At 42.1% G+C, this 25,757-nt stretch overlaps 2 protein-coding genes across 2 annotated transcripts in view; one reads left to right on the top strand and one right to left on the bottom strand.

Moving 5' to 3' along the window:
- The window catches only part of LOC311234949 (mitogen-activated protein kinase kinase kinase kinase 3-like), a 113,729-nt gene extending 94,545 nt beyond the window's left edge, over nt 1-19,184 (top strand). The window contains exons 23-34 of the mRNA XM_084322228.1: nt 507-591; nt 1,248-1,327; nt 6,313-6,373; nt 6,689-6,806; nt 8,665-8,723; nt 8,924-9,027; nt 9,914-10,085; nt 10,773-10,841; nt 11,001-11,093; nt 11,723-11,793; nt 12,658-12,713; nt 15,192-19,184. Coding sequence (XP_084178354.1) covers nt 507-591; nt 1,248-1,327; nt 6,313-6,373; nt 6,689-6,806; nt 8,665-8,723; nt 8,924-9,027; nt 9,914-10,085; nt 10,773-10,841; nt 11,001-11,093; nt 11,723-11,793; nt 12,658-12,713; nt 15,192-15,279 — 1,056 coding nt within the window. The 3' untranslated portion in view covers nt 15,280-19,184. The remainder of the gene's footprint in view (nt 1-506; nt 592-1,247; nt 1,328-6,312; nt 6,374-6,688; nt 6,807-8,664; nt 8,724-8,923; nt 9,028-9,913; nt 10,086-10,772; nt 10,842-11,000; nt 11,094-11,722; nt 11,794-12,657; nt 12,714-15,191) is intronic.
- Nucleotides 19,185-20,712: 1,528 nt separating this feature from the next.
- arhgef33 (Rho guanine nucleotide exchange factor (GEF) 33) overlaps nt 20,713-25,757 on the bottom strand; it is a 48,752-nt gene continuing 43,707 nt past the window's right edge. Inside the window, exons 15-17 of the mRNA XM_084321523.1 lie at nt 22,393-22,635; nt 21,387-21,511; nt 20,713-20,904 (exon numbers count right to left, since the gene is read on the bottom strand). Coding sequence (XP_084177649.1) covers nt 20,799-20,904; nt 21,387-21,511; nt 22,393-22,635 — 474 coding nt within the window. The 3' untranslated portion in view covers nt 20,713-20,798. The remainder of the gene's footprint in view (nt 20,905-21,386; nt 21,512-22,392; nt 22,636-25,757) is intronic.

The raw sequence follows: 25,757 nt of genomic DNA, 5'->3' as shown, positions 1-25,757 counted from the left end.
CAGGTCCAAACGAGTCCGAAAGAACACGTGGCGTTGACATTAATTTGCATGTATAAATAGTATCGCAGAGCTGTACAGTGATATGGGTACTGTACTGTAGTTATCAGAAAAGTCAACCGACAAAGTGTTCTGCAGAAGGAAACTATACCCTTTATAGCTGCGTTCACTGTCGTTTCCACAAGTGGCTAAACGAGGAGACACGGGCGCCAGGAAATGAAATAGTTTTGGTTTTTTTCAACATATTTCTAAAGTAGAGTAGTAAAATGGAGGGAATAATTAATAGAAGATTATGTATGCAATACGTTCAGGGAAATCTGACAAGTGTAAGTGGCACCATTTAGTTTACTTCTTCTTGGGGAAGAGATGTTTGAGTGGATAGAATGTTTTAAGTAATATAACTGTAATGTTGCCGGGCAACATTATGCAATTCCAGCCAGTCAGCAGAGCTTGTGTAGATACTAAAGCTTTGTGTCGTGTGTCTCTGATTTCCTTTTTCTCATTCCCAGATGGGGGCGTGTTTCTCAAAGGTTTTCAATGGCTGCCCGTTGAAGGTCCACTGTGCCACTTCCTGGATCAACCCTGATTCCAGAGGTAACAGTGGGATCTTTGGTTTACATTTTCTTCTAATTTCTTTTAAAGATCCCATCCACTCAAAAACATTGTGGCGTGGCTTTAACCGTACAGATTGTTATTTGTGCAGAGTCTTTTTCACCGTCTACATTTCAAGCGCCATCCCTGGTCAAATGTGATTGGTCAATACTACTCGGACTCCAAATGGAAACCAGAACCCTTCCAATACCAAATTATTGTCCCTTGCCTACAGATTGTGCATTCATATGCAGATATCTGTTCATAGAGATTACAGCAGACGCAGAAAGCCAAGTCGGGACTGACATGTCTTGAAAGAATAGAAGCTGCTGACTTTGAATTATTGGTGAATATTAATGAGTGCTTGTTTACAATCTGCATATTCATAGGTCCTTGCATTCTCAATTTAGGGTAAAGGTGTAGAGATGCTGCTAAGCCATTAAAAAAAAAACACGTATACAAATTGTTATTCAATATAGAACATTCATTAAGGGTTTGAACTTTATAGTGTAACAGTCAATGGGAACCCAGATAGATCAGATTACTCATTACATCACCAGGTGATGAATCTGCCTTAGCTGTTGTAAAATGAGCATGTGCCCGCTGTCATTGACCGCTTCAGTGGGACATCTTGTTAATTGTGTGTGTTTGTGTTTCAGACCAGTACTTGATATTCGGAGCAGAGGAGGGCATCTACACACTAAACCTCAATGAGCTCCATGAAACCTCAATGGAACAGGTGGGTTCTGTTTTAAAAGCCAATGAAACCCTTTGATTTGGTGACGTGACAGGGTCTTTATTCAGTCATCATTCACCTCCTGTTCTTATTTTTAAAGTGAATTGGATGTATGAATATGGAGATAGGAGGGTGGACTGCCACCTAGTGGCAGGGGTGTAAAAAGTACCCAGAAATTATACTTGAGTCAAAGTATGGGTAGGGGCGAACGGGATAGTTGTCACACTTTTTACTCTAGTGTGAATTGCTCATTATCAAAACATCTTTCAATAGTCATTCCTACATTAAATTGAAGCTTAAGATGTTGGCTTGAAATGTGTATCCCTCTCATTTTCCAACGTATTTTAACAAAGAGTTAATCACCTATCAAAGACACTCTTGACACATTGTGACAACCAACCCCATCATGGGGATGGTTGTCACACACTATGGGGTTGGTTGTCACCATGTGTTTTAATGGGAAAGATCTTAAAAAGAAGACAAGAAGGCAGAACTAAATTTGAAAGTTTAATTGCATTGACAAGTTGACAAATACATAACTTAATGCATCTTAACATGAACATAAACAGGAAACACATCTTTAGGCCATCCTATATAACAAAATAAGAACACAATAAATCGGCCTAACAATAATAGCCTACACAACATGTGACAACCAACCCCAAAGAAAATGTGACGACCAACCCCAACTGAAATTTCTTGATAGCATCAAGGCTAACAGCCATCTAACAACTAGTTAGCTAGCTAACAACAATCTAAACTATAGCTATCCCTTCACACTTTTTAAGGGTAATAATTGTTTCATTATAAACCAATTGTGTAAAAACCTAGAAGAAAAATACTGAGGAACGGAATATTTACAAATGGACACCTCAAGTTCAGCTGTTTCACTCCAAAGATGACAATGTAGGTGAACTCTGACCCCAATTCTGGACATTTAAATACCAAAATATGGGAGACAGGACCCTCTGGTGGTTAAATATAATGAATGTGACAACCTACCTAACGTTAACGCCGCCATTTTAGTACTGGGAGATTTCAATAGCGCCAATCTGAGAAAGGTATTGCCCGACTTCTATCAGCATGTGACTTGCAACACCAGAGGCGGTAACATCCTAGATCACTGTTACACGCAATTTAAAGGTGGCTACAAGGCTCATTCTGATAGTGGCTTTGGCAAGTCAGATCACGCATCCATTTTCCTTTCACCAAAGTACAGACAGAGAATTAAAAGTACTCCCGTAGTCTCGCGAGAGGTGCAGAAATGGGATCTGACGTCAGAAGAGACGATCCGGTCAGTGTTTCACCACACAGACTGGATTGTGTTCCGCGACACAGATAACATTAATGCCTACACGGAGACAGTGCTGGACTATGTCTGTACTAGGGTGAAAGAAACAATCCCCACTACCAAAATGAAAGTTTACCCAAATCAAAAACCCTGGGTAGACAAATCCGTCCGTGAAGCTCTGAGAGAGCGCACCAAAGCATACAATGACGGCCTAGTGGCAGGCAACATGAATGACCACAAGGTGGCGCGACACAACGTAAGGAGGACAGTGTCAGAGGCCAAACGGCGCTACAGGGATAAAATTGAACTCCAGTTTGAACAAGCTGACTCTAGAGCTATGTGGCAGGGGCTCAAAACGATGACAGACTACAAAGGCGCCTCCCTCAAACTGAACAGTGACATCTCCTTAGCAAACGACCTCAATACCTTCTATGCGAGGTTTGATGCTGGTAATAACAACACCAGCTCACAAGCCTCGGCAATGGGGGGGGGGGGGTCGGCTGCTGATGGAGGCGCAGTGTTCAGGGTAACAGAGCATGAGGTGAGGCGGACCTTTAAAAAAGTGAATATCAGGAAGGCAGCAGGTCCGGACGGCATCCCCGGCCGCGTCCTAAAAGTCTGTGCCGACCAACTGGCCCCAGTATTCACTGACATATTTAACCTGTCCTTAGAACAGGCTGTCATCCCCACCTGCCTGAAGAAGTCCACTATTATCCCTGTACCCAAAAAATCCAAGCCTGCTTGCCTCAACGACTACCGCCCTGTAGCTCTCACCTCCATAGCCATGAAGTGCTTTGAGAAGCTAGTAAAGGGCTACATCTGCTCCTCCCTCCCCATCAACATGGACCCCCTGCAATTTGCATACCGCCCCAACAGGTCCACGGAGGACGCCATATCCCATGTGCTGCACACAGCAGCATCACACCTGGACAAGAGGCAGGGGAACTATGTGAGAATGCTATTCATCGACTACAGCTCGGCATTCAATACCATAGTCCCCTCCATACTCATAGCCAAGCTCAGGGACCTGGGCTTGGGCTATGACCTCTGCCAGTGGGTCTTGGACTTCCTGACTGGCAGACCCCAGGTGGTGAGAGCAGGCAACTGCACCTCCTCATCCATCACCCTCAACATAGGGGCCCCCCAGGGCTGTGTTCTGAGTCCCCTCCTCTACTCCCTGTACACACACGACTGTGTGGCTCAGCGGAGTAGCAATACAATCGTCAAATTTGCTGACGACACAGTGGTGGTGGGCCTGATCTCTGCCAACGACGAGAGGGCCTACCTGGAAGAGGTCAAGGTCCTGGCGGGATGGTGCCAGGAAAACAGCCTCTCCCTGAACGTCAGCAAAACAAAGGAGATGATTGTGGACTTCAGGAGGTCGGGGGTCAAGGACTACAGCCCCCTCAGCATCGACGGGGCACCGGTTGAGAGAGTCAACAGCTTCAAGTACCTCGGAGCCTACATATCCGAGGACTTGACATGGACCACACACATTAACAGTGTGGTGAAGAAGGCACGACAACGCCTCTACTTCCTCAGGCGCCTAAGGAAGTTCCAAGTCAGCCAGAAGATCCTTAAGAACTTCTACTCATGTACAATAGAGAGCATCTTGACCGGCAACATCACCTCCTGGTTTGGGAATAGCACTGCAAAAGACCAAAGCAGACTACAAAGAGTGACACGTTCAGCCGAACGCGCAATTGGAGGGGGGCTCCCCACCCTCCAGAACATTTACTACAAGCGTTGCAAGGGCAAGGCTAAGAGAATCATTAAAGACTCCAGTCACCCGAACAACTGCCTCTTCGAACTGCTGCGGTCAGGCAAGCGATACAGGAGTCTCAAGGCGAGCACAGAAAGACTCAGAAGTAGCTTCTATCCCCAGGCCATCAGGCTGCTAAACGAACAATGAATGAACACTACACAACAACAACCACCAAACGCACATAGCACACACATCCACACGCACACACCCACTTTAAACAAACACACTGTAGCACCCACTCCACACACTTTATAGCACACACCCACTTTAAACAAACACACTGTAGCACCCACTCCCCACACTTTATATTTATGGATGAAGGATTGCACTACAACTCGTACACCTTACTGTAAATTGTACCTAAAATTGTACCTCATCCCATTTCTGCTTTGCACTAGATAGTACTGTACATTAGTACACTGCATAGTATTGTGTATTGTATATTATATGGTAACTCAGAACATTGTACATATGTCTATACCGAACACTGACCTCATTTTCTTCTTCTAAATTCATGCTATATTATGTTATTATGTTATTTGATACTATCTTGTCTAGCACAGTCTCTGGAGCGTAACAGTAAGAAGCATTTTGTATGAAAGTATTCTGTACTTCTGTATGACAACTATTAAAGAACTTGAACTTGAACTTGAACTACCCGTGTGACAACGTCCCCCGTTCTCCCCTACCCTCTCAAAATCGTACTCAAGTAAAACTCTCTATCTGGCTAAAAACACACTTGAGTAAAAGTAAAAAAGTTTCTACTTTTAAATGTACTTAAGTATTGATTGATTGATTGAAAACTTTATTAACAGATTGCAGAATGGGTACAATACAGTACGGCTCAATACAAACAATTGTTATGGGGATGCAGACCAAACAAATACTAAAAGTACTAGTAAAGTACTAAAAAGTAAAAGTAAAAACAGTTTTTCTGACTGTCTATTCTTCTGATAGCAGGTGTTTAATCAAAGATCCCCGCTTTCTAGTCTTGCACAAGGACCACTCAGCCATTGATGGGGATTTGATTGGCTGTTTTTAAATAAAGTGCGGCCGCAGGATTAATAACGTTTACGTTAGTTCGGCCAGAGATACAAAAATCTTTTGGACTTGCAAGATTTGTACTTTTTAGGTCTGCATTCTAAATGTAAGGAGTAAAAAGTATTTTTTTCTTTTCTGAAATGTAATTGAGTAAAAGTACAAGTATACAAACCTAATAATACTTGAATAAAGTACAAATCCCCAAAAACAGTACTTAAAGGGGAACTATCTTATAAATGGCCTTTTTCAGTGTTTAGCATTGTTTCCTAGCTATGTGGACTTATATTAATATGATCTATGTCTCTAATTCTCATATTGGCGCATTCTTCCAATTCTCCTCTCACAATATTCACCCTCACTGAACTGAGTCATCTGAAAATGTGCTGATTTGTGATGTCAGAGAGACACCGCTGCATGATAATGTTCAGGCGGTGGTTCAGGTTTACCATTGTGGTTGGAGCCCAGCCTCAAAACGGCTTAAGATCTTCAGGTAGAAAAATGCTGTTTTTGAGGACTTGATTAGAAATACAAAACAATGAATTAAAAAAAATAAAAAATTACAGAGGTGTTCCATAAACTCACAGGAATTGTGTAAAAGTGCCCAACTAGTGAAAGAAATAGTAAAATAGTTCCCCTTTAAGTATTGTAACGAAGTACAATTACTCAAGTACTTCACACCCCGGCCTAGTGGCACCTATACCGTACTGTATACAGGTTGTGTGATCTTTGCATAGAAACTGGGCCTTTCTTCAGTCAAAAAGTGAAAAGAGATGAATGACTCCATGAAGCTGGGATTGTCAGTGATTAGTTCTCTGTATGGGTCTCATCCTCCCTCTCCCCCTCTCTCCCTCTCCCTCTCTCCCTCCCTCTCCCTCCCTCTCTCTGTTCCAGCTCTTTCCTCGGAGGTGTACTTGGCTTTATGTCATGAACAACTGTCTGCTCTCCATATCTGGTAAGACAATGTCTTGTTATATGAAGCAGATTTCATTGTGAGATTTGCCTCTTCTCTAATTTAAGTTTATATATTTATAATATACTAATTTATGTGCTGCTACTCCCAGTAACATTCATTGATATCAAAATGGGGTCATGTTTACCCTTTGTACATAATAATTATAAGATTGTATTAATTAATACAATTTTAGATTGAACCATCTCTGTGTTTGGCACAGATTGTCGGCTGCACTTCCTTGAAATACCATCTTCAATGAGGCTTTTCATGGTTATATTGTATCTCTTAACATGTATCTTATCTTCTCTTCTCCAGGCAAGGCCTCTCAGTTGTATTCCCACAGTCTGACGGGTCTGTTTGAACACGCCAGACAGATGCAGAAGCTACCAATGGCCATTCCTACACACAAACTGCCTGATAAGATGATCCCCAGGTAAACCCATCAGCAACAGACTGTCAGCCATATCACCCATTGTCAAAATCCATGAGAGAGAGAGAGAGCAAGACAGCATTTCGAGAGAGAGAGAGAGAGAGAGGGATACATGCATTAAAGCATTCCGTCTCCAGACGGATTTCCGTCAATTTGATTGGGGAGATCCGTCCATTTGATTCGCAGTCTGACGGAAGTATTTGCATGATTTGTAGATGCATACAGATTGAAACAAAATTGAGCCAATCAGAGGCGCCAAATATGGAAAAGGGCTTTTTTTTCCTATCGCGCCAAGCAGTCATCATCACTCAGCGACTCGAGAGACGGGTCGCCTTTTTTGCAGCCTCACGCGTCAACTGCTTGTTTACCAACGTCACAGCCACCACGCTGCTTGCACTCGCTGCTATATACCGATTAGCTAACGTTAGCTTAATAGCGTCTGTTAAATGGAAGGAGTAAGCCGGCCACTAAAAAGAGAACCCACCGCGGGGTTCTCAGATGAAAATGATCAGCGGGACCACCTAACAAAAAGTTTCGAGAGGAGAGGACGTTTGAAGAGACTGGCTAGGCAGCGCTACTGGGGGCTGTAGTGGTGAGTTAACTTGTTCCGTGTGCCGCAACGATGTCAAAAAGAAAAACAGAAACAACACGTTTGTCATTGTCGTGTTACTTCACAGTACAATATGCGAGTCCCCTGCTGTGGTTGTGAGTATACGTTTATTAGCTTAACTCCGTAGCAACATCACACAGGTGTATCGGTAGACAGTCTCCTCCCCACCGTATATATTCTCTCTGTCAGGATCTATGGGTAACATTACTGTATATTTGCATATCGTATATGTCACAAATGTAACAGTACTATATACCTGTAGTATGTCCCTATGCCATAAATGTCATGTCAATGTCATGCATGTCATAAATGTCACTGAATTGAAAATGGGGGACCCTGATGATGTAAACAAGACAAACGTCTTTCTCAGGTCTGCATCCCCTTAACAATTGTGTGTATTGAGCCATACTGTATTGTACCCATTCTGCAATCGGTTAAATATTGATTGATTGTTATAACGGATTGCAGAATGGGTACAATACAGTACAGCTCAATACACACAATTGTCAAGGGGTTGCAGACCAGAGAAAGACTTTCCTCTTTACATCAGGGTCCCCCATTTTCAATTCATCATAACATATATGACATACATGACATACAGATAGATAATACTGCTACATCTATACATTTATGACGTACCAGATTTACACAGTATTGTTTGTGATACAATAAGAGTCTAAAAAAGAGAGCATATACATTTGACGAAGAAACTGTACATTGGAGGAGGTTGGGTGGAGGGGGGGGGGACTGTACATTGGAGGTGGTTGGGGAGGGAAGGGTTGGGTAGGCGGGGTGGGGGGGTAACTGTACATTGGATTATCGACGAAACCGAAACAAGTAGGCTCCCTTAAAACGCCAACGCTATTAAAAAGAAATACAGTGGAGGTTAAAATAAGAATATGACTTGGCCTGAAAAAAATTTCAGTCAGGAGATTTTTTTTTGCTTTAATCCCTGGGGATATAGAGGAGAGAGACGGAGAGAGAAACAGAGGAGACACAGAGGAGAGAAATATATAGAGTAAAGAGAGATGGAGAAGAGAGAGAATAGAGAGATTTACTTACTTGTTTCCTCCCAGTAGACTTGATGAATCATGTCCATACTCCAACTGTAGGTCCTAAAGAACAGAACATATATTACTATTAGTAGAATCCTGTAAAAATTACTCCTTGAGTGGTTGACACATCAGTCTACTATACAGTAACCATCCCACTAATTATCTGATATTGAATTGTCCTTGTCTCATCTTCTAGGAAGTTTGCGGTGTCCAATAAGATTCCAGACACTAAGGGCTGCCAGAAGTGCTGTGTGGGTGAGTGTTCACTGTTGACGACATGTGCCGTTAGAGTGACCTCCTGATGGCCTGGTCAGTAGCCGAGACGGCAGGATTAAACTGCCATGTAGCTTCTAATGTATAGAAATGGAAGGGTGTGGTTATGTTTGGATAAAAAAGTGTTGTTCTCAAATGTTTGTTGATGATATTGATTGATTGTTGTGTTGTTGTGTGTCCAGTACGTAATCCGTACACAGGCCATAAGTATCTGTGTGGAGCGTTCCAGTCCAGCGTGATACTGTTGGAGTGGGTGGAGTCTATGCAGAAGTTCATGCTTATCAAGGTCTGTGTCTCTCTGTCTATCGCCACCACGGGAGGAAATTAGTCAGAGTTTGGGGCAAACTCCTTGAATGTAAATAAAAGGCTCAGAAAAAAGATTCCATAGTTTATAGTTTTTCTTTTCTTTTTGATGGTGATTAACGATAGAATTGCATAGAATAAAGCTACCTAGATTTAAGCGATGTTTATCACCATACCAGGAGATATATTTAAGCGATGTTTATCACCGTACCAGGAGATAGATTTAAGCGATGTTTATTATCACCTTACCAAGAGATATATTTAAGCTAGCTTCATCACCTTACCAGGAGATATATTTAAGCTAGGTTCATCACCTTACCAGGAGATATATTTAAGCTAGGTTCATCACCTTACCAGGAGATAGATTTAAGCTAGGTTCATCACCTTACCAGGAGATATATTTAAGCTAGCTTCATCACCTTACCAGGAGATATATTTAAGCTAGCTTCATCACCTTACCAGGAGATATATTTAAGCTAGCTTCATCACCTTACCAGGAGATATATTTAAGCTAGGTTCATCACCTTACCAGGAGATAGATTTAAGCTACTGTAGGTTTATCACCGTACCAGGAGATACGGTATGGTCCTTTAGCAAATATAATTATTGTATATTCTGTATGCTAACGTTATGTCAAATGAAGTCCTTGAGATGCTGATTGCAACAAAGCAAACCTACCTTCTGCCACATATGGCATATATTGATTATCTCGCTCGCTCTCTCTCCCTCTCCTCTTTGTCTCACTTGCTCGATCTCTCCCTCCTCTCTCTCTCCCCTCTCCCCTTTCTCTCTCTCCTCTCTCTCTCCCTCCCTCCCCTCTCTCTTTCTCCTCTCTCTTTCTCTCTTTCTTCCTCTCTTCTCTGTAACAGAACATAGACTTTCCTCTGCCCTGTCCGTTGGAGGTGTTTGAGATGTTGGTTGTACCAGAGCAGACCTACCCTCTGATCTGCGTGGCGGTCAGTAAAGGGACGGAGCTCAGCCAGGTGGTGCGATTCGGCACCGTCAACCCCAACTCCACCTCCTCCTGGTTCACCGAGGCCGGTAAGGGGGACGAGGATCACAGTGGTGGTGGTGGTGGTGTCCCTCACAGCCATTGATAATAAACGGTTAGATTAGCAAGAGTTTGACGAGGCAAGCAATGGGGACGACTCATTGATACTGATCACCTCCATAGGAATATAGTGGGAAATGACAATTCTTCACGTTTTTTTTTTTATATATATATATATATATATAAACAAGTTCAGAGGAAATACATTCACATCGGCATTTCATATTAATTCACACAGTGGCATAAAAAGTGTCTTTTCAGTATATAGATTGTCCGTCACGTGTTTTTGATATCCTAGTGAAAGTGAGGTAAATGTCAGAAGGACAAAGGATTGCGTAGACATGAGTTTGTAATACTTATTTGAGAATTGTATCCAACAGTTGGTAAAAATCTGACCTTTTATTACTATAACATCCAGTGTTAGAATCGATAGACTTTGGTTGTTACATGATGCCTCGTTATTTCAATGTATCTCTAACTTTGAGACTCTGTCATTCATGAAACCCGGTATCAACATGGCGTCCCTAGTGTTTGATATCATGTAGGGATGGGTGATATGGCCAAAGTATCATATCACAATATTTATTTAGTTTAGTTTTGACGCTATAACAGTATTTGATGGTATTTAGTTTTCCAGTACATTTTTCACATGAATCTCTCTCTCTCTCTTTCTCCAGACACTCCCCAGACATGTGTGATCCATGTCACACAACTAGAGAGAGATACCATTCTGGTCTGCCTCGACAGTGAGTAAACACATACACACAGCTGCAGAAAGACATTTCTCAGATATAACATCTTTCTTTCATCTTAAAATATGAACAATTTCACTACTCGTTTTTCTCGTTCTCTCTCTCTCGCTCTCTCCCTCTCCCTCTCCCTCTCCCTCTATCCCCCCCCCCCAGGATGTATAAAGATAGTGAACCTCCAAGGCAGGCTGAAGTCCAGTAGGAAGCTGTCGGCAGAACTCACTTTCAACTTCCAGATCGAGGCCATAGGTGAGGCTATACAGTATATCTGCATTATAAAGTACATACAGAGTACATGACTCTTGCAGATAGCAATACTCATTATTTTAAAGCTTTCCTGGTAAACAAATTCAACCATGACTTGAAATTGACACTACCTACCAGCCAATTACTGGTACAATTTGGCTGGATTTTTTTTATTATTTGAGATTGTGTTCAGTGTTTTCCACTGTTAAAAATGATTAATTTGAGTTCAAACTGTCTTTTATACTTTTAAAACCTGCTTTGGCTGCTAATAAATTGTAAATTTTGAATCCACTAGCCAGTGTGCATGATTGAACTTGTGATAAGGTTAGTTTAAGGTCCTGAATAAAACACACTAAAATATAAACAATGTCAAGGTTTCTCATTAAATAATATATTTCCCAAAGACATATACAGTGTGGTAATAATGTAAACTTATGACATCGCATGTGTACATCTCAGAATTGTTTCAAGATAGACAAGGTCTTTGTTTTCACCACGTTTCCTCTCAGCAGTACACATGCACTGTAAGCTGTGGCTGACATCCTTGGTACCCTAATGTAGTATATCCATGATATATTGTAGTTTATCCAGTGCTACATTGCATGGGTAATGATACAAATGTGTCCGTGCAGTGTGTCTCCAAGACAGTGTCCTGGCGTTCTGGAGGCACGGTATGCAAGGACGGAGTTTCAAGACCAATGAGGTGAGAATGATACTGGGACATCATGAACACTAACCAGGTCAGGGCTCAGTTCCCTCTGGGGCCAAAGAGAGGAGGCTGTTCCTATCTATACAGAGTACAGTGAGATTAAAGATGGAGCAGGCTGTTCCTATTGATTTTTTTTATTGTGGCGTAAAAGACAGCATCCAAGGGATAAAAACACGAGAAAGTGCAAGCACTTATTTCCATCATGGTCCCTGAAATCTATATGATACAAATGTATACAGTGATATTAAAGCTAGAGCAGGCTGTTCCTATCTATACACTGTACAATCAGATTAATGTGATCTATGGCACCTTTTAAAACTGGCTCATACTAGTGGGTTATAATGGTATTGCACTTGTATCATGTGACGATCATATGACCAGAGCTTGTGGTCTTATTTAAAGATGGTGCTGTTGAATGGTTGTTTAAGTCTAAGAAGCATTGTGCTCCCAACAGTCGCCTTCTCCCATGGATGTAAAATCAACTGGATGTAACGGAGCTACAGAGCTTCTTCTCTATGTTCATAGTATGGTACGGTGGCCTGGCTATTGTCTGAAAAGCCCTTGCATTTTTATTGAGGTTGTGCCCACTATTGGCACTATTTAGCATGTTCCATGCAAGTCTAGACGTTTAGTGTGAAGATCCCTTACCATAGGTTCTGTCGGATTCTTTCTCTGTACATTTTCATCTAGAGAAATCCTCTGGTACAGTACAGCAAATGTTGGTGTGTATCAGCCTGTTTTAAGATATTGGCCTGTGTAAGCCCTAATCGTAAAATGCTTATCACTATCTGTCTATCTGTCTCTTGTCTGTCTTCCTTCCTTCCTGCCTGCCTGTCTGTCTGTCTGTCCGTCCATCAGATCACCCAGGAGATCTCCGACAACACACGCATCTTCAGACTACTGGGATCAGACAGGTGAGAGACACAGAGAAGCTTCGTACATATCGGCTTGCATTTTAATCTAAGGCTAAGTTTAGACTAATACATTTTCCATTCAGAGTGCAGTAAACAGTAAACACTAGGGATGCTCGATATTGGCTTTTTTACCTATACCGATATTGTCCAACTCTTAATTTCCGATACCGATATCAACCGATACCGATATATGCAGGGTCCCCCCCCCCCCCCAAAAAACAGAATCATTTCAGGTAATTAACATTACATATCTCTTGTTGTGGAATTAACACCAACGTCCGATCCCCACCCATCAGCTTCCCACCCCCTAATACTGCCAATTGTTTTGCATACTTTTGACAATAAATTAAATCAGAATTTGTTCTTACTTGCTTGCCTGGGTAAATAAAGGTTATAGAAATGTAAACAATTTTTTTTCTTCTTTTTAATAAACAAACATGTAAACAAACATGACAACACACGATAAGATATACAAGCATTATTAACAGTGCACATCCAATGAAATCACCATATAGTTAAATGTCTTATACAGGATATACCCCCAATACCTGCTATCTAATACCCTACACACATATGCTCTAGCTCGTACCCCCCCCTCCCGGACCCCCCATTGGATAATCCATCCATTATCCCTCACTCCTAACCAAAAAATCTTTTTTTTAAACCGATATTTTCCGATATCACATTTTAACGCCGATATCGGCCGATAATATCGGACATCCCTAGTAAACAGTATCTGTCCATGCAATGATTTCTAGCGCCGACCAGCTCTCCTGAAAATGCACATCACATGCTGGACCGTTCACTTGCACTGGGTCTGCGTGTGCCGTCACACAGGGGGAGGATGGATTGAAGGTGTTGCACTTATGAACGTAATATTTTTGAACAGGGTAATTTGCCCTTCTATCAGTGTGCTGCACATGGCAGTGTGGACGCCTGGTGCAAATGTAACAAATCTTCTCCGTGTTATAACGAAAACGTATGAGTCTAAATGTAGCCTAATAGGCTGCAATGAAATTGTGATACACACACACACACACACACACACACTGGGCAATATGGCAGAAATATATCACAATATTGGTTGTTGTTTTGAAGGTATAACAGTATATTGCGATACTTCGTTTTCCAGTACAAATTACAATGTGATGATATGACATATTTATGTCTTTATCTTGTAATAACATGCAATACAGTATAAATACAAAGTCATGGTGCTATTTCGTTCTAAATTGTCTATTTTCTTCAACTTCTTTTTGCATATTGCTGCAAGGAAATGATTTTGATGAACTTAACAATATATCAATATATTTATTATTATTTAAAATGTTACAATATATGTATATATCATGGATGATTGGTGCAGTAAGAAATCTAAAAAAAAGAAAAAATCATAATCCATATACCTACATACACACACACACACACACACGCACACGCACACACGCACACTGTCTGTTAACATCCCATCTGATGTTTTGTCAAAGAAGAAGCTCCAACAGTGGACATCCAGACACAGACACGTGGGGCCAAGACAGAGGCCTTACTCTGCCCAGGTACACTCACTGCTTCCTGGGCTCAGCTAGCCCCAAAATCTGCCTCTCTGGGCGTCACGGAGGTCTCTTTTTTAAGGAAGCTGTCATTCACGGTGGAGTTCGAAAGGATGTGAGAGTGAAAGAGAGAATGTGTGTTTGTGTGTATGTGTTTTGGGTCTTCTTCTAAAACTTTTTTCTTCTTCTCAAGACAGAACATTAACTCACCAGGTTTCTTAGACGAGGTGTTCGGGTGTTTGGGAGACTATGCTTTAACTATGTGAACGTTTTGGATGCTGACTAGTCGGCTGACAGACTCAGTCATCTACCTCTTCTGTCCTCTGGCCCCAACATGTTCTCCTAACACCGCTTCCACAGGCAGCATTTAGAGGCAATGTAGTCGGGTCATTTTACCAGCAGTTATCACCAATTTGTTACCATTTTTATTAAGAGCATTCACTTCCTTCCCCATACCGGTCCGGTCCGTGGATGGAACCAGCGACCTTCCCGTCGCAAGCGCCCACTTCCCTAACCTCTAGGTTACTGCTGGCCCATGCGATGCTCGTCTACACTGTCTCTAAGTGTTCCCTGTATATTATTATAGCATTATATGGAGGGTAATGAGGGGGTGGGGCGGATGGATAACTGTCTGGATAACTGTCTGTCACATCTCTCTCCTGAGGTTCTTGTACTTTTTCAATGGGAACTATCTGATCACATGCTGCAGGAGGGGGGGGGGAGGGGGGGTGCATGGTGCCCAATGCAACTGTCAAGTTTGTCTGTCTGTCTGTGTGTGTGTATGCTTGTGGCTCGTGTCGTGTGTGTTTGTCTGTGCGTTTGCATGAATGCTTGTGTGTGTGTGTGTGTGTGTGTGTGTGTGTGTGTGTGTGAATGCTGGCTTGTGTGCACATGTGCTTATGTGCTCGTGTACGTGTGTGTTTTCCAGGGTGGTGGTACTGGAGAGCAGGCCTACAGACAACCCTACGGCCCACAGTAACCTCTACATCTTGGCTGGTCACGAGAACAGCTACTGAACAACAACACACCCTTCTACCAAGGCCCTAAGATCAACTCAACCAGGCTACTGGCACCGCATCTGGGAAATAAGCAATTGGGGAGACATAGCCCCCATCCCACCCCACCCCGCCCCGCCCCGCCCCACCCATCCTAGTGCTAAGTACCCTCTTCTCTACCCAGCCTACAAGCAACACAACCTGGAACAAACACCCCTTCCTATCCATCCCACAGCTAAATATCTGCTACTTAACCCAGTGTACCGGGTTACTGGCAGGTCACGAATGGGAACCAAGTAACCAAGAGCAACTGGGAAATTAGGAAAGGTTTTTGGCTACAGTTGCAGCCAATTAATATGCATAGCAAGGTAGGTTGGATGGCCAGGCCATACGTTGGCTCCGGTCAGCATGTTGTGGAACTGGTTGTACAGGTTTCTTAGCTGTTTTCCAGGAGAGTTATTGAGGCATGACGATTCATCAAGAGCAACACTGCTGTGTGCGGCGCAGGGAAACCGCTTAGTGCATTTAAAAAAAAACGGCTGCAACTTCAGGGTCAGTTCGGCAATACTCCTGTTAATCGTTAAGTGGTGAATTTTCTCGTAGACACTGATCTGTGGTCAGTTTAAGTCATCCATTAAATGGTTAACGTTAGGAAACGAGGTCCAAGGAAGCTGATATCTCGTCAGTGTTTTTAATAAGGTCAACCATCCTGGAACGCCACGCTTAGTTCCATCCCACTTACATACCAGTCTGCGCTGCACCATGGGAAACGGAGTCCGCCATCAGAACTGAGTACACTACTTCTACTAGTACTACAACTACTACTACTGCTACAACTACCATTCTAGTTTTACTGAAGAGCCATCTTGCGGAGAAAAACACTTGCCTTTCTCGTCCTTCCTTCCTTCCTTCCTTCCTTCCTCTAACGACACCTTTATTTATTGTGGCATGATGTAACTATGACAACCAGGATGATTTTTGTTTTGATTTTCATTTTAGAAAATGAGAAAAAAAAGAGAACTAAAAGGTTTTGCCACCTCTGCAAGCATCGAATTCAGACACCCGATACCACCACACAAGTGCTTAATTGACCTCTATTTAATTGTTGTAAATATAAATGTAGTATTTTTTTGGCAGAGATGGGTTGTACACTAAAGACGGTTTGTGTAGATAGGCGTGTGTGTATAGGTGTTCTGTACAGCTGTGGAGACGGACAAGACGGACAAGGGTTGCTGAGTTGATGTCGTAGGGGGGCGGGTGCAGTGAATTCACTTCCTTCTTCCCAAGATCATGTGACGAGGGACTTTTCCGTTTCCATAGTCACGTAACTAGGGTCGGGAAGTAAACGACCCAGACAGTCTCCTCAGATGAACAGTTATAGTAATATAATGATGATATTATTATAATAATGTTCTGGAGCTCAGGATTGGACGGAGCAAACACAGGAAGCAGCACTGATTGGTCATCTTCTGCATGTGTCATCGCCATCTGCCCACAGTACAGTACGGGCATGTGTCACTTCCTGACTGTTTGCTTTATAGAAAAACATTGTTGGAAAGTTTAATATTGAGTTTTGTTTGTTTGTATTTATGTTTGCTTCTCTTATTGTTTTAAACATCATGAGAACGTTTTCTCTTTTTTTTCTTTTTTTTTGTACCGTTTTAATTATGAGCTTCTGCTTCACTTTCCCATCTTTAAAGTTTTTTTTGCTTTTTAATACTGTGGAACCACTGGTGTTAAAATTTGCACAGAGAAAAAAAAAAGGTATTTGATAAAAAAGAAAAAAAATCTGACGTCATTATAAATATGTATGACTGGTGTGTGTGTGTGTGTGTGTGTGCACAGTATGTGTAGAGATAATTATAATGTACATACATGTGCATCAAGTACAGAACTAGACTTTTGAAAGTCACCCCCCTCCCCCCCTTGTCAAGATGAGGACACTGCTGAATGTAGACAGCAATGTTTACACCGGAATGAGAAATCGTCTCCCTGTTTAGCTATTATACTATTCATCTTTACCTAAGATATTCGGCCTGGGTCACACCGTTAAAGAGAACGCTTGATTAATTTGTTCCTGTGTAATACAAGCTGATTTTACATCCAGGACAAAGTGTCTCAACGTGATGTGGACACCTACGACTTTAAAGGTCATTGTCTGTATTGGAACACATTACAAACATGCATATTGCTATGTATGCACTGTGCAGTATGTTTGAGAGTCTTTACCTGAAAGTACACTACGAGTCTTTACAAACTGTGATGTTGAGAGGTTGCTTTAGACGACATGACCATTAGAATAGCTGAATATTACGGAAATACCATCACTAAGGCTGAGTTCCAGAAGGAAGGGATCACCCCTATGCCCTATGCCTCGTGTGTTGGTATTGCTATTGTGTAAGACATGCCCTAGAGAACAGGTCTCAGCACTAGGAAAAACATGATTAGAGTTATACTGAACTGAAAGCACACTTAACTACTACATAGAAGCTACAGTAGGTCGGCGAACATTTCTCACCTTCTCTCTAAGTAGCGGCCTTCACATGTCCCCTACTAGCCAATTAGAATACACCCCTCACGATAGCCATAGAGGGATTTAAGGTCAAAGGTCAAATGTTTGGAATTCTGCTTGTGCCAGCTGGGTTAAATTTTGGCCCAGAAAAATCTCTCAGACCAGGAGATAATTTCAAATGTTGTATTTCTAAAATATTTAAAAAAGCATGCCTACACATAATTTCATTAAAGGAAATGGGGAGCATTTTTAATGAAGCAACATTGTGTCAAAAATGCATTAATGTCAAACAATGATGAGTGTTTTGGAATTGATATTAATTCACTTTGTGAATTTACTGACTCGAAAGTGAATCAGGCTAGACGTTGACTGGTGCTTCTTGCTACCATGGTCATGCTCTGATCAGTTGTTTTCAACAACACTCACAAATGCAGAATGGTCGTGATCACAGGGCTGCAACCAAAAATGATTTACATTTCAATACATTTTAGAATGAACTGACTTGATTAATCCTCAATTAAATGGGGGGGGGGGGAAGACATTGCAATGTGCAACGCAAAGCCTTACCAATATTCAATAGTTCCTTGAAACATCTGCCCAGCAGACAATAAGCTGAAATGCTCACTTATCAAACATGTATTGTTGCAGCCCTGCATGATCTAGCCTATAAGTTGTCCAATGCTAATAAAATGATAAAATAAATTGAAACATTCCTTCCGTTAGGGCTCAGTTGACATTAAAGTAAAAAAAAAAAATGTTTTTATGAATGTTACATATTTATATGTAATGCCAAATGTTAAACATTTGTATTAGATGGTTGTCTACCACGTGCAATGTCATAGAGAACGATTTGGAATAATTAGTTGTCTGATTCAAAAACACAAAAACAAATGATATACACAGTTAGCATTAAGTAAATAACATTACGAATCACTTAACATTGTTGATGTAAAGATGTGTCAATGAACAAAATCCGAGACGTAGATTATATGAGTTTGGCAAACCTGTCGCGTGAGGGACTGACGACGAAAGACACCATTTTGACACCTACATTGTACAACCATAGATTTATCTAGGATTCCATTTATGCAGGTGTCAACATGGCCTCCGGTTGGTGGGTTTTTCCAGAGTGTATAATCTACGTCTTTCATAAATATAACACTACAGTAGGTCTTCTCTGTTCTGTTCTGTTGCTATTACAGCGCCATGATAATTTGTTTTCATAATGCAATGCACACGTTATGAGATTGTATATAGTGTAAAATAAAAATCGGTTGGTTTTACATACTGTATAATTGCCTATATTTTGTTTCAGAAGTGTAACAGATTTATGAGAAGACAGGTTAACACATTAAAAACAAGAAGGAACTGAACTATTACGTGTCCTGGTGTTCACTTTGAGAAGGCTGTCCTGGACTCAAATCCTTGACTAATGGTCATAGGATTTTGTCAATCGACAAATCTGTAAAATTGCCTTATTCCCACATAATGTTCTTCTGCAAATGAACAGAGGGAGACTTTGGTTTTACTACAAAAAAAAAACATTTCAGAATTAAATGTTACAGACAAACATTTCACAAGATATTAAAAGATATCTTTCTAGTGATGGTTCCGCCTGGTTTACTTCCACATCCACCAGAGGTTCTCGGGACTAAAAGCTACAGTCCACAATCCCAGAACAAACAAACTGGCCGATCCGCGTGGTGATTATGAAGGCAGATGAAAATCAAAGCAGCTGATCCTGAGCCACAACAATTTTTCAACAAGAATCTTTATTTAATATCAGTCCCCAAATTCTCTTTTGACTGTCACCATAGTCATAGTCATCTATTTACAAAACAAAATTATTTTGAATGGACTGAAATTGATTGGCACAAATCTTTTCTTTTACTGAGAACAAATGCATATTTTTTTTGGATCGAACATAAAACAGTCCAATATTTGCTTTCCTGAGTATACTGTGTTGCTATGCAAAATATATTTTGTCTACTCGTAGATAGTCTAGAAGAGCAGTGGAACAAAGTACAAGTTAATAGTAAAGAGGTGGTGATGTACAGTATCATGGACAGAAACAACACTCGATAGAGTTTGGTCATTGTGGTTTTCAGTGGCAGCCATAAATCTGCTACATGGTTTTAATGAACATCTATGTCATCTGACGGTTAGAACGTTGACCATCACCACAGCACTGCTGTAAAGGGCACTGGCAGCAGGACTCGTCGGGTCTAGATTAGGGGTAGCTGGCAGCAGGACTGGTCAGGTCTAGATCAGGGGTAGCTGGCAGCAGGACTGGTCAGGTCTAGATTAGGGGTAGCTGGCAGCAGGACTGGTCAGGTCTAGATCAGGGGTAGCTGGCAGCAGGACTCGTCGGGTCTAGATTAGGGGTAGCTGGCAGCAGGACTCGTCGGGTCTAGATTAGGGGTAGCTGGCAGCAGGACTGGTCAGGTCTAGATCAGGGGTAGCTGGCAGCAGGACTGGTCAGGTCTAGATCAGGGGTAGCTGGCAGCAGGACTCGTCGGGTCTAGATCAGGGGTAGCTGGCAGCAGGACTGGTCAGGTCTAGATCAGGGGTAGCTGGCAGCAAGACTGGTCAGGTCTAGATCAGGGGCAGCCGGCCAAACTCCTCGCTCTCGGTGGATCTGAACAAAGTCCGGTTACAGTCACTGAAACCAACTGAACATTTCTGTAAGATATGTACAGCATCTATATTTGCATAATTGTTTTATAAAATAATCGAAACCCTTAGGAGTTATAATAAGATGGTGGCTATGATTGCTAGCTAGAAACCTGAGTTCTCGCATTCCTCTACACAGCATTAAACAGCAGTCTCTTTTGAGAAGAATATGTCTGTGTGCTTTATGATACAGTGTGTGTGTGAGTGCATGTGCATATTATCTTTCTGTATCTTATGTGTACTGTGTGTGTGTGCTGTATGAGTAGTACAGTATCTGTGTGAGCATGTGCATATTCTTTTTCTGTATCTTCATATGAGTACAGTATTTGTGTGTGTGTGTATCCAGCACCACAGTTCACACGGCAGTGCCGCGGTCTATCTCCAGTTGAGCCAGCCGGGGGCCTGTCTCATGTTCACTGTTGTTCAGACTCTCCATCCTCTCCTTGTTATCATCAGCGCTCCTAGAAGACACACAGACAGGCTGGTCAGTTGTTCAGACTCTCCATCCTCTCCTTGTTGTCATCAGCGCTCCTAGAGGACACACAGACAGGCTGGTCAGTTGTTCCCCTGGAGCTGCTGCAGTGTCTGGGTCCCTCTGTTCATCATGCGGGCTGGGAACAATCTGAATCTGACCTTTGTGCCCCTAGCGTAGCCTGCTGATGCTGACTATCCTAAATTCTGCCTAAGTGCCCCTGAGCAAGGCTACCTACTGTACCTGGTATTCCAGGTATAAGTGTAGCAATCGGCACCAAGGAAGGGAACCGACAACTAGCTAAGCTAGAGTGTGTTACAAAGCATTAGCAAAAAAAAACACGATACATGACCGAAAGAGAGAGAATCATTCCCTGTTGCCCCAACCATAGCATTTGACTCTCAGAAAAGAAGCAGGTCATGGCTGTTGTCTGTTTATATAAATGATCTGTCTGTGCTTGTGTGTCTTTACTTCTTCTTGAAGAGCTTCTTGAAGGAGTTCCTGAAGCCTCCTTTGTCCTTGCGGCTGCGCTCGCTGAGGGGCGTGTGGTGATTCTCCTCTGGCCTCCACTTTGGCTCCTCCCCCCACAGCTGATCCTGTTTAACAGAACATCAGACATTTACATTAGAATATAATATGTATTATGTTTATTATGTCTACCTGTATGTTCATCTATGTCTGAAGAGCATGTGCATATTATCTTTCTGTATGTATAGTTTTGCACAGACTTTGTTGAAAAGACAATCAGTTGATTTCATCGACAAATCTGTAAAATTGTGTTTCCCACGTTTACGCAATTGATGATTTGTGTGCCACCCCATCAGCTCTCATTCTCTGGTTTACCTACAGTATACACATATTAGCTTGATCATCATTATATTCACATTTGCATACAATATATTTTACCTTTTATCTGTTATTTCCCCTATGTCCCATGCAGTTGTTTGTTCCCTTTTTTCTTTTTTTCAATTCATATTTTATTGGATTTTAACAGGAAGATAAAAACAGACGGCAATACAGAAAGAACAATATATTATTATATAATATTTATATATGAATAAATATATAAATTAATAATAACAGTACATAGGTTAATATGCATTTGCACCATCTTATCTGATCTTATCCATATTTGATAATTAATTGGTCAGCTGATTAGTCGGACTAATATCTTTGAAGCAATCCACATCAGCCGATATCTACGCCCACATGGCCGATCGACAGGTATGTTAGTTTTCTCCCTTGTGTCAGTCCCACAAACGCCAACCGAACAGACTTTTAAAAAAAAATCTAAAATTGTATGCTTCCTAATATTCCATTCAGTTGACACCTGTGGGACAAGCTCTGACGGGACACAGACCCCTCTGACGCCTCACTCTGGGATACTGTGACCTGGAAGTCATTGATTGATATCCTTCATAGACCGTTAATAACATGTAATTGTTAATAACTGCAGGCATAGCATGAGTTAAACTACCTTGTTGAATTGGCTGCGCATCTCCTCGTTCTGTTTGTCTGCGTCCACTCTGTGTTGACTTGGCCCCAGGTTACACAGGCCCCTGCGGATCGGGGTAGGACAACCCTTGCTGCCCTTACTTCCCATGCTGCCCTGGCGCTCTAGCTTGGCATGGTTGCCCAGACCGACCCTGAGGATGTGGTCTGTAAAATGGCCGCCGTCCAACCCACTCACAGTACTGTCCAGCTGCAGACCGTTCAGAGACTGGAGGAGGGGAACATAGGAGGTGAAGAGAGGGAGGCAAGGAGTTTACATAACTTAGTTTATAAAGTAACTAGTCGAGCTGTCCTCCATTAAATACATTCATATAGTCATCTAATAGTCACAACAAGACTTAGTTTATATAGTAACTAGTAGGGCTGTCCATTAAATACATTTGAGTCTAATAGTCACAGGCCTTTGTCAACTAATTGATGAGTTGATTTCATCGACAAATCTGTAAAATTGTATTTCCCACATGCAGTCACGCAGAAGGACCTCTTTAAATTTAGTGTTTAGTATGGTATTTCTCAAGGCTAATATATCAGAGACTAAGTCTTCCAATGGGAGGTGGGGGTATGGCACATGCTCAGATTGCACTGGTGGTGTGTTTGGGCACCAAATTGAATGAAAATGCAGACACATTTTATGTGTTTCTCACAGGATATGGCGCAATATGACAGTGATCTCTATTTAGCCTTCTTGGTATTTCTCAGGAAATAACACATTCATGGAAAAAGGCATGAAAAATAACTTAGAAAGTCTTGGTCGACTATGACTATTTGACAAAGAGGGGGCAGCCCTGGTAACTAGAATGGCATTCAGAGAGATGCACTTAAAGTGTAAACCTGCCTTCCAGTCGTGAATATTTAGGAGAACACCAAGTAGACTGTGGAGATGTGAATATTGTGTAATCCAAGTAGTGTCAACCCTGCAATCCTCACTGAGCATCCCCAAAATCTTGTCCATTGCCACCTTGGTCATTAGTACTACTGTACATACAGTACACCAGTGGCTAAAACGTGTACCTTGATCCGTGCCATCTGTCTTTTGACAGGTTTGAAAATATTTGCACAGTCGTGCCCAGCTCTCCGCATTGCTATCAGCTTGGCTGGTCGTTCATACTAATACAATTGGCAGTATTAGGGGGTGGGAAGCTGATGGGTGGGGATCGGACGTTGTGGACAGCGACTCCTACAGGTCGGTTGGTGCGCCTGCGCAGCAGAATCAGGAAGAGACAGGGGCGGCGTGCCCTCCAAACGCAGACCCCCGACGCTGAGAGATCGCGCTGTGCAGGTGAAAAGATGCGACTGCTGCTTCCTCGAGTACCGGAGGGGACACGTGATGTAAGGCTTAGTCCACATTGCAGCCGGCTTGTGGGAGGCATGGCCTAACAACGTTCGAGACAGGGGAGGGTAGAATTAGACGATACGAAATTGGGATGGGAGAAAAATAGAAAATGGGAGAAAAAGTATCGGGGCCAAGCAGCACTGAACACTTAACACAATGGCGCCCCAAGGACGTATATCTCTGTGTTTCGATTCCACCCGGTGTGGACAGAGGCACGGATAAATCCGTGGCAAGTTGTTATTGCTTTTATTCCATTTTAATAACCTATTCAAGGTCGCCGAGCGGAACTGCAGATTTACCCTACTCTATGAATTCGAGAAGGTGCAATACCGGCCAGATCCTCTTAGGGGCGCTATCGCGATAATGCAGTGTGCCCTGTGGCTGAACGGATCAGTCTTTTTTTTTTACTTTCAATGGAGATTTCAGTTAGCAGGATTCTAGATGTGTAGCCTGTAGCTTGGATTACGTTTTGGATCGCAGATTTCACCATGCAATAAGGGGATTTATCATCAGCCAATGGACATATCGATCTACCAGATGGCGATCGATAATGGGGAAATGCTCTGGGACATCCCACCGGACCACAGTAAGATCCTTTTTTTTTTTTTTTTTAACTTAAATTTCAGTAAGATCTTTTTCACGTAAAGTACATCCCGATCGGGCCTTGTTTTGATAGCCATCCAGGCGTTCGGCCTATGAGGCTAATGAGGCTAACGCGGTTATTGGTAATCAATAATCAGAAACAACGTCCCCCGCCCCCCCCCCCCCCCCTTTCATGCATACATGCGTGAGGATCGTACCGATCATATGCAACTGGAGCGTATCTATAACCGAAATGCCATTGGATTTAACGTTATTAGCTATTAGCCCTGTATCTCGGCTTCCAGGAAATATACTAGACCAAATCCGGTATAACGCTTATATTCACGGCGCTATAAAATGAGAACCTATTGATGAAATATTTTTTTCTTTAAGCCATTTTGAAGGGACGGTTTATGGACTCAATTGACAATGAGAATGGACAGATAGCAATACTATAAAGTATAGATTTAGCTCTACAAACAGCCCCAGGTATGTTTACATTTCCCGGTCCTCTTGATAATAATTAGACTCATCCCAGTGGCCGCGAAAGTGTTAAGGGTACACATAGCACCTCCTTCTCCACGTGGCTAAGCTGCTAATAATAGCTGAGACAGCAATATTTGGCAATTTGTTTGGCTTTTCTTTTAGACATTGCAGCAATTCTCAGACCGGTCATGGTGCATTTGTATACATGGCCAAGACTTCCGAATACAAGTACACTATATCTACACCTATACCCAAGGTCGGCCATCACATTGAGCAGTGGTTGGTATTTGATATACTTGTCCCGGAAGGCCTGGTCCATGTACAGATCAAAGGTACAGCCTACTTCTATGACCAGCACCTCCCTGTGGCTGGTGTCAACAAAAACAACATCCGGTGTATTTGGTATTTTAGCAAAGGCATCGTTGGTGGTAAGGCCAAACCACTCTGGTTGCATTCTTTGTCGTTGCCGCCATCTTTAGTGTTATATACCCTCACACTCCAGTTCTCAGGCTGCAGCTGGTAAACCGGCTTCTCTGCTGGCTGTGGCTCCAGGGGAGTTGAACAGTTCTGGCTCTGCTAGTTTCTTTTCTATGTTTTGGCAATTTTTTGGTGGACAAACCACCGCACATGTGCACCGTGACTCATGACTGGAGACTAGCTCTGCTAGCACACATAGCCTACTGTGTACAGACGGTTTCAAACTGTATTTTAAATTAGAAAGCAAACAAAATAAAAGAGAAAAATAAATCTCAATTTGGTCAGTATTGTCATTTGGACAAGCAAAGCCATTACTTTAAGTTGCAGGCAAGAAAGACAAGTCTGTCCACTGTCTCTGGTTTTAAAACTGCCCTGTTGCAGGTCAGAAAAAAATATATGATATTTTTTCTTCTGATATCGATTATTAAAATATATCGTGATAATTATCGTTA

Source organism: Notolepis coatsorum (assembly GCF_963971535.1).
Source record: "Notolepis coatsorum genome assembly, chromosome: 9".
NCBI lineage: Eukaryota > Metazoa > Chordata > Actinopteri > Aulopiformes > Paralepididae > Notolepis > Notolepis coatsorum.
Note: the sequence above shows the minus strand (reverse complement) of the source record. Positions and strands in the feature narration are given on the sequence as shown.